The sequence below is a fragment of the Cryptomeria japonica genome, chromosome 2 (genome assembly GCF_030272615.1).
Source record: "Cryptomeria japonica chromosome 2, Sugi_1.0, whole genome shotgun sequence".
NCBI lineage: Eukaryota > Viridiplantae > Streptophyta > Pinopsida > Cupressales > Cupressaceae > Cryptomeria > Cryptomeria japonica.
Genome location: NC_081406.1, coordinates 178234185 through 178247391, shown reverse-complemented (window position 1 = coordinate 178247391; position 13207 = coordinate 178234185). Strand labels below are relative to the sequence as shown.

The 13207-nt window shown below is 36.1% G+C and overlaps 1 protein-coding gene across 2 annotated transcripts in view; it reads left to right on the top strand.

Annotated features, from left to right (window-relative positions):
* LOC131051995 (transcription termination factor MTERF2, chloroplastic) overlaps positions 1–13207 on the top strand; it is a 76341-nt gene that overhangs the window by 28805 nt on the left and 34329 nt on the right. For both annotated transcript variants that reach the window (XM_057986595.2, XM_057986594.2), the window contains exon 2: positions 9614–10019. In XM_057986595.2, the coding sequence (XP_057842578.1) occupies positions 9614–10019 (406 nt within the window). The remainder of the gene's footprint in view (positions 1–9613; positions 10020–13207) is intronic.

Below are 13207 nucleotides of genomic sequence, written 5' to 3'. Positions count from 1 at the left end.
GAAAAAAACCCCTCTTGTAGGGCATAAAGAGGGTTGAAAAATAAAATTAAAAAAAAAAATAAAATTTTTTGACAAATTTTTTTTGATGCATTTGCAGGTACAACTGTATGGATTTTTGTGCCTTGTAAAGCGTGCCAATGAAAAAATCATGGCCCAGATGTCCTTGTCACCGAAATAGGTCGAATTAAAATTCATGGAATCGGCCTCTTGAATCCAACCGTGAGGTCCTTTTGGCACCAAAATGTACCAAAAAATCAGCTACCCCAGAAATGGAAAAAAACAACTGCACAAACCCCTGAATACACAGATTTGAAGAACAAGGCCCAAAAAGTCTCATGAAGAGAACAGGGGCATGCAGATCTGGAGCTCTGATACCATATTGGAGTTGAGGAAAAATCAACTCTACAGCTCCCAAAGATCACCTGCAATCAAACACCTGCCACGAAACAAGAGAGAAACAAATATCTATGGAGGCCAGAATTCAGAGATCCAGAAAAGAAGAATCATATTGATTGTGCAATAAGAATGCAATTCAATAATTACAGTTGTTATGAAAATACAAAGAGAGAATCCTAATAAGAGGATACTCGAAACCCTAAAGGTGAAAACCCTAAAGAATTATAAGATGCCTAAGTTTAGCTTAAGCATAGAGTATAATAGACTAATAATTAAATAAATAATTATTAGCTAATAAAAGATAATTCTAACAACAATATTACTTTAATACCCTCCCTTAATGGTCATTCTACTAACTACACCAAGTAGCCCCCTAAATTTTACAAACTTGTTTGGGCTCATAGACTTGGTTAGAATATCCGCTGTCTGATCCTCAGCTGCAATATCACAATTCCATCTTCAACAAGCTGTTGGATGAAATGACAATGAAGATCTACATGCTTTGTGCGCTCGTGGAAGACTGGATTCTTGGTAAGCTTTAGCATCCCTTGATTGTCACAAAACAATGGTGAAGGCCTTGCTTGAGACATTTGTATGTTAGAAAGCATCCTTGGTGGCCATATTGCCTCACATGCTGCTTTAACAGTTCTCTGATCTTCTGCTTCTGTCGAGGAAAGAACTATTACCTGCTACTTCTTATTGGTCCATGTGACTGCATTCGTATCAAGACTAAAGACATACCTAGAAGTTGACTTCCTATCATCAACAAAACTTGCCTAATCTGAGTTTGTAAAACCAATCAGCTGAGGATCTTCGCTTTTGCTGTACAAAATGCCAAAGTCAGGTGTCCCTTTCACATATCTCAATACATGTTTTGCTGCAACCCATGTTCATCCTTGGGGGTTGTCATGAAGCGATATGTAGCTCACAACATAACTTAGATTAGGTCTAGTGGCTGTATGATAGATAAGGCTACCAACTAGTTGCCTGAATGTCGATTCATTCGCCACTGGTGAATATGATTTGGCTGATAGTTTCAGCCCTTTCTCCATAGGTGTAGATGAGACTTTGTAGTCTCGCGTTCTGAACTTATCCAACAAACTCCCAGCATACTTCGACTGAGAAATGAATATATTGCCACCTATCTGTCAAACCTCTACATCGAGACAATAATGCAAAAGGCCAAATGTATCATATCAAATACCTGACACAAATTCAGTTTGATCTGCTCAAGCAAATGTGCTCCACTAGCAGTAATGATGATATCATCCACATAGATGACAAGAAGAATGATGTCACTACCAATTCTCTTGACATACAAGTGAGGATTAGAAGGACTTCTTTGAAATGATGTACCACGCTTTGGGGGCCTGTTTTAAGCCATAAAGAGCCTTCAATAGTCTGCATACTTGGTACTCTTTACCTGAAACCTTGAAACTTCAAGGCTACGTCATGTATACCTCTTCCTCCAAATCACCATTGAGAAAGGCACTCTTCATGTCCATTTGATGGACTTTCTAGCTAGACTGTGTTGCAATGGATAAAACCAGCCGAATGGTGCTCATCTTTGTTGTAGGAGCAAAGGTCTCCTCATGGTCAATGTCTTTTCTCTGTTAGAACCCTTTAGCCACCAACCGAGCTTTGTATTTATCAAGAGTTTTGTCAGTTTTATATTTCACTTTATAGACCCATTTGCAGGCAATGGGTTTCTTCCTTGGTGGAAAATCTGACAGAACTCAAGTGTTGTTCTTCAAAAGACTATGATGCTCAGCTTTGATAGCCTTTTTGGGTTTTCCTTTTGCCTTTACATAATCCTTTGACTCATAAACACTTTGAATGTTAGCCATAAGAGAAAAATTAATTGTACTCTTCTCACTCCTGCCTCTAGATGATCTACCCTCAACAAGCTCATCATCGCGAACATCACCAATGAGCTTTTTCCACCACTTAGGCCAGAGAGTAAAAGCATCTTCCAAATCAGGACGATCATCATGACTTGGGCTGCTTGGAATGAAGTCATCTGTATGAATGAAGTCATTTGTATGCTGATCTAGGCTATCTTGAGGGAAATTTGAAGGTATAGGATCATGCCTAAGAGATTCCAGACATGCAAAATCATCATAATCCCTCCCTTTAGGTGAAGCCAATGGAAGCTTAACTTTCAAATCCTTAGCCTTCAAAGGTTGATCTTTAGGACTTGTAATGGGAGAAGAGAGTTGAAAGGGCCCACCTTCTTCATCAGACACAATATCTCTATTGAATGTGAGATGATTAGTGTCCACATCAATCAGTCGATAGGCCTTATGATTGTCATTGTAGCTTGTAAACATCAACTTCTAGCTCTTGTAATCCAGTTTGGTCCGCTTGACATCTGGAATCCAAACATATGCTATCGAACCAAAAACCTTCAGGTGGCTGATTTTTGGGTTCCTCCCAGACCATGCTTCCTGTAAGGACCCGCTTGTCTAACCCTAATTTAACCTTCATAAATGATTCATAATCAATTCTAAATTTAATTCCATTAAATGTACATGCAAGAGTTAGGATAGTTGACATACATGCAAGTAAGCAAGTGAAACTTAACATTCATTTGAATCACGTCTAACATGCAAACTTATCATGCATCATAGTAAAACATAAGTAAAGTGCGCATGACAGTAGGATAACATGCATAATCCATAAGTCGTAATTAATGTCAATTATATGAAATTTAATATCAACACATGCATTCATAAAGGAAAAGTAGAAGTGATGTTTTGCAGGAGTTATCACAAAATTTGATTAACATGCAGAATTCATAATTAATGCATCATGATCAAGTTATCTAACTGAAATTAAATGCGAACATGCATGCATACTTGAAAAGAAAGCTAACCAACGGAAAGTAAATCATGCAAAGAAAGACGCATGTTAGTGGGTTAGTAGGTTAGTGGTTTTTCTCTTCTTTCTGTTAGTTACATATTACATGGCGACTTTCTGTTGCATTACATCATAGGACCTTACAGGTCTTTTATATAGCTGTTACATGAGATCATGCTGATCATTTTACAAATAAGATACAATATACAACATATAATTATTACATAAAGTTTATTTGAATTCTCTGTCTCCGAATGTGTTGTCTCTATTGCCCTTGGGCAAACCTCCAACTTGCAAACTGGAAGACGGACATATGACCTAGGCATTTTATCCGCCCAACCAAATGAAGCTTACTCTTCTCGGTGCTCATGATAAGCTCCCGTCCCTCACGACGGAGTATCCTAGCAAGCCGGAACCAACTGGCGGGAATGGAACCTGTGCATGCATGTAGAACTAACAACCAAACCATTGAACTAACTACATGTGTTATGGCAGGGAGATAATTAAATTACTCGGCCGAGTTTTAACCCTATTGGGGTAGGTGTAAACACCCTTCCGTGGTTAACCCATAATCAAGCACTTCTTTTTCCATAAGCATCCATCTCAAACAGGAGAATTAAATTAACCCCTCCCGGATTAATGATAATTATTGTAATTATTATTATATTTTATATTGTTTTCAAACTTTTCCCATAATTCCAGTATTTAATCAAACCAATTATACTTATATATATATAAAAAATCGACTTAAGACCCACATTTAGATTTCCATTTTATAACTTCAATCCTAAGTACATGCATATTTATGTAATACTTCAATTACAAAATTATATGTAAAGATCTTCAAATTAATGGATTTAAAAGAAAATAACTTGCAACCCAAGCTGAAATCTAGATTCAACATATTGAATTAGCCGAGATAGATCGACTTATGATCAAACATAGGACGAAGGGATCTAATAAATTAATATAACTCAAAACCCGCAAATCCTAAATCACCAAAACAAAACTCAAGTTAATTTAAACAAAGGTAAGGTGTGGATTGCAAATAAATAATAAAGTATTAAGGAAAGGAGGAAAGAACGATTTCTTACTTCTTGCAGCTAAACCATCCAACCCTATTGCCTCCACTTCACCTTACCAGGCAAGTCGATATGAGGGGGAATTAGTGAATAGAACATGAGACAATCCTTTACATATGCAAACAGTTAAATTACAAACCATTCAGCTACAAATCGGTGACAGAGGAGGGAGGGCGATTAGTTACAGATTTAGTCATCTAAGATTTATTGCCCTTGCCAAAATTCATTTCCTGGCAGACCAAACAGAAGGCGTGGGAGATTGGAGGAAGACGTGGTAAAATAGACTGGCTAGGGATAAATCCAGTCAGCCCAAATTGATCCTCAGTGCAATTCTCTGCAGACCCCAAGGGAAGCAATAGGACAGATAGCGTGGAGGAAGAAGGGTGGAAGGTGTGGAGGAAGAAAGGTGTGGGGAAATCAATCATCACCGCCCCCTTCAAACTCGCCATTTCCAATTGGAATCAGCAGAAAGTAATAAAAGGGAGAGAGAAGGAGAAAGGCGTGGGAGCTGGTAGGAAATAGACCAAGTTGAATTTTTTTGCCAAATAAATCAGTAAACAGCGATTCAAATCTGCATCCTCTGCTAACCTACGTGGCACTCCAGCCAGGCATGGGGTGAGGAAAGGAGAGGTGGCTTCTCTGCAGGCCAAACGTGGTGATGGGAGGTATTTTTCCAAAATTGTAAAAACCTAAAGATGAATTTAAACAATCTCCAATTTGCCCTATAGCAGATCGATTTATCTGCAGAGGTAACCCCAAATAACTTTAAAAGAAAAAGATTAGCATTCATATCAAGAAAAGGTTATATTTTGTAAATCAGCAACATAAAGTTTCTCAACCTATTAATTCGACCTGACAGAGTAAAGAAATAAATTGAATTATAAATAGATCTGGCTGTGAGGAAGAGAAGCAAACCGACCACTCACTCAGCTTTCCCAAGTTCGATTTGAGTATTTGATTCCCTTCAGCTGTCTTGCAGACCGAGAGCAAATCACAGGAGAATGAAGAAAATTAAAGAAGAATTGGACATGAAAAATAGAATAGTCGACCTCATATTAATAATTGCTTTGGCTAAATTTGTCTCAATGCATGAAGTTAATTTAAAAATTAGATGATAATGAGTTTAATATTTAGATAAATAAAGAAAATCTTAACTGATTGTAGTAATTATTTTCAAGTGCATGACTTATGCATTCATGCTTTAATTTTAGTTTTCGAAAAATCAATAAATCTTTGGCCTTTTATTAATTTTACGCATGATTATATTTTTAATTTAAAATATCATCCCACGCATGTCGTTTGCATTCAAAGTGTTATCTTTGAATTTGTTTACATTTTTGTTTAATCGTTTATTATTAATTTTCAATTTTAATTTCAAAATCATGCATGCTTATTTATTATATTTTCTTAAATAATATCTCATGCATGTTGATAACATTATAATTATTGATTATAAATCTTAAATTTTATCCACGCAAGTTAATAATCCTTTTTTTATATTTTAGATATTATGATTTACGAACTACAATCTTTAAGTTGATTTTATATATTAATAATTTAATTTTCGAATAAATTAATTATTACATTTTATTTATTTAATTTAATTCTTCAATTGATTTATTTATTTAATTATTTAATTTATAATTGCACAGGGTCCCATTTCGTAAGTCACTGCCGACAAGCTAGAAGACCCCTCCTCGGTCATATGTCCGCCTTCAACGGTCAAAACCTGCAAGCACCTCATAGTCGACAAAAGGGCGTCAGATCACGATAAAAACGCATTATATCCATCATTACATTTAAATGACTAAAACGTCATTAATAACATTAAATATCATTTAACATTAGTAATCATATCAAAAAGCAAAATAATGTTATTACGCACATCAATAATGTCAAAAATATCAATTTCTAAAAATAAAAGTAATCTAAAACTAAATGATCTAAATCGGGTCGTGACACTTCCTTTGGGTCATCTTCTTGATGGCCTGTGTGGAGACCAGTTCAGAAGGTACACTGTGGTATACACTGCTGTTTTGCTGAGGGGTATGGGGTGTGGTAAGCTGATGCTTAATACCATGTTTAGCATAGAAGTTGGTGAATATTTTTTTTAACAAAATTCCCCCCCCCCCTTCCCATTATCTGACCTAAAAGCCAGGATCTGACATCCTAACTTTTTTTCAGCTAATGCTTTAAATTTCTAGAATTCATTAAACACATCTGATTTTGCCTTAGGAAAAACACCCACTTTCCTACTGAACTCATTGACAAACAAAAGAAATTACTTGGCACTAGTGACCAATCCAGTATTCATTGGTCCATATGAACCAACTGCAAGACCTTGGATGCTCTCCAAGCATCTATGTCTGAGAAAGGAGTGTGATGCTGCTTCCTTGCCTAGCAAGCTCCACATACACCATGTGACTATGACTGAATCTCAGGTAAACTGTCTCTAGATTCTCCCGAGCCAGTTGAGAGAGATAGGATAGGTTGAGATGCCCATACTGCTAATGCCAAAGAGAATTGATGGATGTACTCTTCGCAGCCATTGCATGCTCTGGAGAATCTCCGATGTCAACTAGTCTAATAATCCATGATCTTCGAGGCCAACAACAATTGTCTTCTTGGACTCTTTATCAACAATTGCACTTGTGTGCATTAAAGATGACATCCAACTTCACACAGTGTCGCATGATCTGACTTAACAGACAACAGATTGAGCTCCATGCCCAGAACATAGTAGACATTGAGAAATATGAAATTTCTCCCATCAGATGTAATTTGAACATTGCCCACAATTCTATACTCTTCATCTCCTCCAAAGATCACAAAATTGGAGCACGCCTTGTACTTCGTAAATCAATCTCTTTTGTGTGTGAAATGACACAAAGCTCCAAAATCAATGTACCATGCAGATGTTTTGAAATGATCTATTGGTCTTTTGGCTATAAACGCATACACCATCCCTCTCAGGTCAAAATCAACTCCAACAATGAAATTCAATTTTTTTATAAAAAAATTGGCAAACAATGTCTGATTTTTCTGTCAAAGACTAGTCAAAACTTTCAGCGAGCAGATGGCACGAATCTCAAGGCGATCAGCCCAAAAATTAAAACCCCTGATTTTGGGTCAAAAATCAGTCAACAAACCCAGGTACCCCCAATTTCATTAAAAAATCAGTCAAAAATGCATATTTGAAAACCCTAGACGTGGCCGAAAAAATCACGATTTTGAAAAAACTTCTGCAAGACCCATCACAGACTAAGCTCGACCCTCATCGTGGGAGGAGAAAAAGACGAACTAGTCCTGTGTAGAAACAAGCCACAAAATTGCTGTGAAATCTAGTGCGAGCAGACACTTGAAAATGTGAGCAGAATGCAGTTGTGTAGAGGAAACATTCAGATGCTGCAAAAGTGAGGTGGCAATGCAGTTCCGTTGCACAGAGGAAACACATGGACCAGTCATGGAAAACAACTTCGTGCAAGCTGAACTGAGAAGAAAAACTTTTGACGTCCGTGTTTTGCAAGTGCGATTCCCTTTTGAAATGAACCCTCAATTCTCAGACAAATGCCCTTGAAAATATTTCTTCTAAAACTTGCGATTTTGAAATAAACCCTTCTAGGGTTTTTGCAGGTAGACAATGCTAAAAATTTTACCAAATAGAAATCTGATATTTTTATGGTAAAATAAAGCCATGATTATCAAAAAATTGACCAAAAACTCCATACAATAGTTGTATAGTAATTATCCTCAATCCCACTTTGATACCATGAAATGGTAAATCGATATATTACAAAGGAGATTAAAACTCCTTAAATAGAGATTTACATACAATGTTTCTAAAACAGAAACAAAAGACGAAAAAAATTATCCTATACTAACTAAATGACCATTATAGAAATATTATAATATTACTAAAATACATTTCATGTTGAAATTGCATCAATGTGAGACCCAAAATCAGCAATACTTTTCATTTTGATACACTTTTACGCATCAAGCAATGAAATTTACAAATGTCTTTAAATCTACTTTTTTCTAGTTATGGTTTACATGCAATCTTTTAAAAGAAGCAAAACATGGGAAAAAATTGCGACTCACAGCATGCCTATTTTGTTCAGCAGAAAAAGGAGTTTGACTTACAAATCAGTCAAAACAAAATGTTCACACTTTTTGTGATTTATCATGATAAAATCACCTGAATTAATTACTAGTTTGATCATTTTTGACCAAATTTTTTTTTTTAATTGGTAATGGGCCGAAGCCGATAAAGTGTACATACCCTATCCCCTTGTGGGATTTGAACTTGTCACCTCTCTTTCAAGAGCATAAGTTCTCCACCACTAGGCCAACTCAGGCTGTACATTTTTGACCAAATTTTCAAGGTAGGCCAATTTTTTTTTATGTAATTTTGTCTGTTGCTTGATTTTTCTTTCTTTTCTTTTGCTGAAAAACCTAACTCAATATTGCCCAATAAAATTGAGATTTTTCAAAAATACCTTTGTTGTATGATTTGCTGATTTAATCTCAAGAATAATTTTTTCTGCTATGGTCTTTTGTTTAAACTGTCCTTATTGAAATACAGATATGCCAGAATACATGCAAATTAAGAATATTGTTCTTCCACATTCAATTTTCACTATTCAATCTGTCATGATAAGAAGTACTTATTTGCTGAACTGTTTCAATGAATAGAAATTTTTTGGCTTAGAAGAGAAGTTAGTCCAGAAGACTTCTGGGTGGAGTGAATGCAAATTTTTGTAACAGAGCTGTCTAATCCTAAACATTTATTTTTTGTAATTTTGTCTGTTGCTTGATTTTTCTTTCTTTTCTTTTTGCTGAAAAAACTAACTCAATATTGCCCAATAAAATTGAGATTTTTCAAAAATACCTTTGTTGTATGATTTGCTGATTTAATCTCAAGAATAATTTTTACTGCTATGGTCTTTGTTTAAACTGTCCTCATTGAAATACAGATATGCCAGAATACATGCAAATTAAGAATATTGTTCTTCCACATACAATTTTCACTATTCAATCTGTCATGATAAGAAGTACTTATTTGCTGAACTGTTTCAATGAATAGGAATGAAATTTTTTGGCTTAGAAGAGAAGTTAGTCCAGAAGACTTCTGGGTGGAGTGAATGCAAATTTTTGTAACAGAGCTGGTTGAGAAAATTTAAATTTTAATATGGCTGTCTTTATGCACATTGCAAATATCGATCTTAATTGTGGACTTGTGGAAACTCTTATATTGGTCCCTTCTCTGTACACAGATGGTTAAAGCATAATCAAATGTCATTTCCACGTATTGGGGAGCTGGTGAGTGCTGCTGCTGATGATCTAGAAGGCTTAAGACTACGAGTTCGGTGGCTGAAATCAATCCATGTCAAAGGGAGATATCTTGGGGTGGTGCTTACAAAGAATGAGAGAATTATAAGACGTCCAATAGAAGATCTGGATTGCAATGTCCAACTTCTAGAAAATAGTGGAGTTGCTATGGATTGGATGGGTTTCATCATAAGCCATTGTCCAGAAATATTGTCTTTTGACATTGAGGAGCTCAAATGTAGAGTGAATTTTTTCTTGGAGCTTGGCATGAGTGATAAAGACTTTGGAACCATGCTTTTTGAGTATCCTAAAGTGATTGGTTTTTTCACTTTGGAAGACATGAATAACAAGGTTTTTTCTCTGCATCTGTAAGATTTTCAGAACTAACATCTTATGTGCAGTTTGTTTATTATAGTACCCAATATACGTCAATCATGGTATCTAACTATTAAGTTTTTCTTCATTTGCACTTTTTTTTCTTTTTTAAAATTTTCATCTCATGTTATGGAACATTTTATATGATGATGAAAATGATTAAAATTTATATTTTTCTAATTCCCTAGTATCTTCAACTTCATCTCATTAATTGGATGATGAACAGAAACGATGCAGCTATGAACTTCATATCAGTCATTATAATACTTCTGATCATTTGAACAGAAATTTCCCATTACGACAGCTGAGAGTAGTGGTTAACTTCATTAAGTGTTTATGGAATGAAACAAATCATAAATGGTTTGAAGTCTCATTTTTTCTGTTGATGTATAATCATTGCCCTTATGCCTAAGCTTACTTTTTAGGGCTTCAGGAAGCAGGTAATCTACTCCCCAAGTAAAAGGGGAGGAAAGAGAGCATCAATTAGACAACTACCTAAAATATGCTATACAATTCTTATATAATAATAAAGGCAATCAAAATTTTTCAAAACATTTCTCAATGAGATTCAATTGACAAATCAGAAATATTTAGAATACAAGTACACACTTTCAACAAAAGGAAACTTGAGAAATCACTATGTGAAGTTTGAACAATTCCAGTTGCCTTCAAAATGGAAACCATCGACACTGAAGGGCCAGGATAATTCAAGAATACTCTAGGACTAGGACACATCCAATACAATTTAGTCTCTCAGCATAAGTGCCATCGAACCACAGATCAAATGGAGGATGAACAACACCTCACTTTTTAAATTTTTTTCCTATAATCTTTTACAGTTTGTGCTGTTTTGTGCTCTTTGCTTGCAGATGCATTTCTTTGTTCTTTGCTATCCACAACTCTAGAATGAACTTGCAGGGGCTGATTTTCCACTATAACATAGGGATGCACCTACATCTCTCCACCTCTACACACACTGTCCCTAATCCCTAGGTGTCTCTAGGATAGTGGGACATCTTGGGATGCATCTTAGAAACATGGGGAAACTGAAACAGTGTCTTAGAAACACTATCCTTGGAGGTTTGGTGCCCCACAGATGTTTGGTTGTCTCCTGGAGAAAAGAAAATCAGTTAAAAACCAGTGACATTTAAAAATAAATTTTAAAATGGGCATGGAGGTTCCACAAGCTTTCTCACAACCTTTATGGAACCCTAAGTTAACCCTAGACCTAACCCACAACTTTTTGTATTACCTACTGAAACTTGCCTTGTCATAATAATTTTTTATTTTTGCATCTGCAACTAAAGAAAATGAAGGAAAGGGGAGGAGGAAAGAAGTGGAATATTTGCAGTCATTTTCAGTGACAAGGATCGTTTTCATTCATTACCAGGTAAGCCACAATCACCATGGCTGAAAATAGATTTTTTTTTGTTTTTATCAAATATGTAAGGGTTATTTTTTCTCTTATCTTTTCAGTTTACTTTCACAATCTTCTTTGTAAATTAAAATGACAGCCATGATGAATATTCAGGGCTCTTTCAAAAACACAGTAAATGAAACAATTGTTGGGGATTTTTTTGAAAATACAAGTGCTTTACCAAAGTCTTTTGCATACCCTTAAACCCTTGCCAGTAGATATGCAAAAGGTCCATTCAAACCCATGAAACACTTGCTGCAGTTTGTCACCATTTGGACCATAGTTTGCGAACATGGTGAGTCATGCTAGGTAATTTGTGAATAACTTGCGAGCATGGTCTTGCAAAAAGCTCATGAGTTTTCTCATGAAAATTTCTTGGACTCGCCAAGTTTCTACCTAAACTCTGCGCTTGGAAAAAATGCAGTCAAAGATGATAGAACCCTGAATTTTTGTCATTTTCATCTTCAGTGATTACAATCTCAGCATCTTGATTTGATTGTAGGCTGATTGGTAGTATTGTCATGCCCCCACCAAGACATCACAGCCCTTACCAATCAGATCGCAGCCAAACTTGAGTGATGAAATTTAATAAGGACAGCGATTGAATGAATGGGCCGACTGAGGAGGCAGGGATTAGTTTTGAAAGGGTGTGTCCCTTGCAAAGGAAAAGTTGCGATTCCCTCACATTAGAGATATAAAGGGGAGTATAATTCATTGGTAGAGGGCATTAATTAGAAATCAATTCAGCATATCAATTCAGGCCTTTAGATTCAAACAACTAGTCATTCGGCAGTATGTAATTTCAGAAATTCATTCTATTTATCAGTTTTGAATTCTAGGTAGTATTTCTCCTTTTGGGTTCACGAGAATTGTAAGGTTGGGGACCTATAATGCTCTTACTGAGTTTGGATCCAAATCTTGTCAAGGAGGATGGAAACCCTTCAAGGTGGGCTAAGGGTTTGAAGGACGACAATCCTTTCACTCCCTTGACAAGCTAGGGATGGGGGTCCTTGGTATTGTCACTGTTGAGTAGGGACGAAACTCTCTAATTCAGCAGATTTGCAATGTAGTTTTTGAGAATTCATGATTTGATCAACTTTGGGTATTGTGTTCAAGAAGCTGCCATCAGCAGACCATCAGCAAACAAGCAGCACACAGGCAGCGAACCCTCAAACAAGACAACAGAGGAACCCAAAAACAAGAGCACAAAACCCAACAACCGACAAAAAAGACGAACAACTAGTTTAAGTTTTTCAGAGCCTCAGCGGCTTCCACTTCAAGCTGGGAAATATTCATAGAAAGCTTTTTCATATCCTTCAGACGCTGAATGGAATGCTTGGCCATCTTCTTGAGATTAGCTCTAGTATGGGTACTGGGGTCTTTTCCTTCATCCTGATGACTTTGCTTTCCACCCCCATCAAGATCAATGTAACTGGTTTGAGTATCCTGCATTCTCTCAAATTTCTCTGTCATACCCTTATGTTCTCAGCACTGTTCTTGATGACCTTATAACTGAAGTTGATCAGGGTAACCAGATTATCATTGGTCTTCTTATAGTTGATTTCCAGCCTGGAGATTCTATCTTCATAATCTGTTTTCGTGTGTTCAATGTCTCTGATAGCCTTCTGGAGGGAAGCAACCATATTTTTGCCTTCTTTCTCCAACCAAGAATCATACTTTGAGTGTATGCTTTCAAGTTTACTTTTGATCCCTTGAAAAGCAATATTCATCTCATTAATTTCATGGA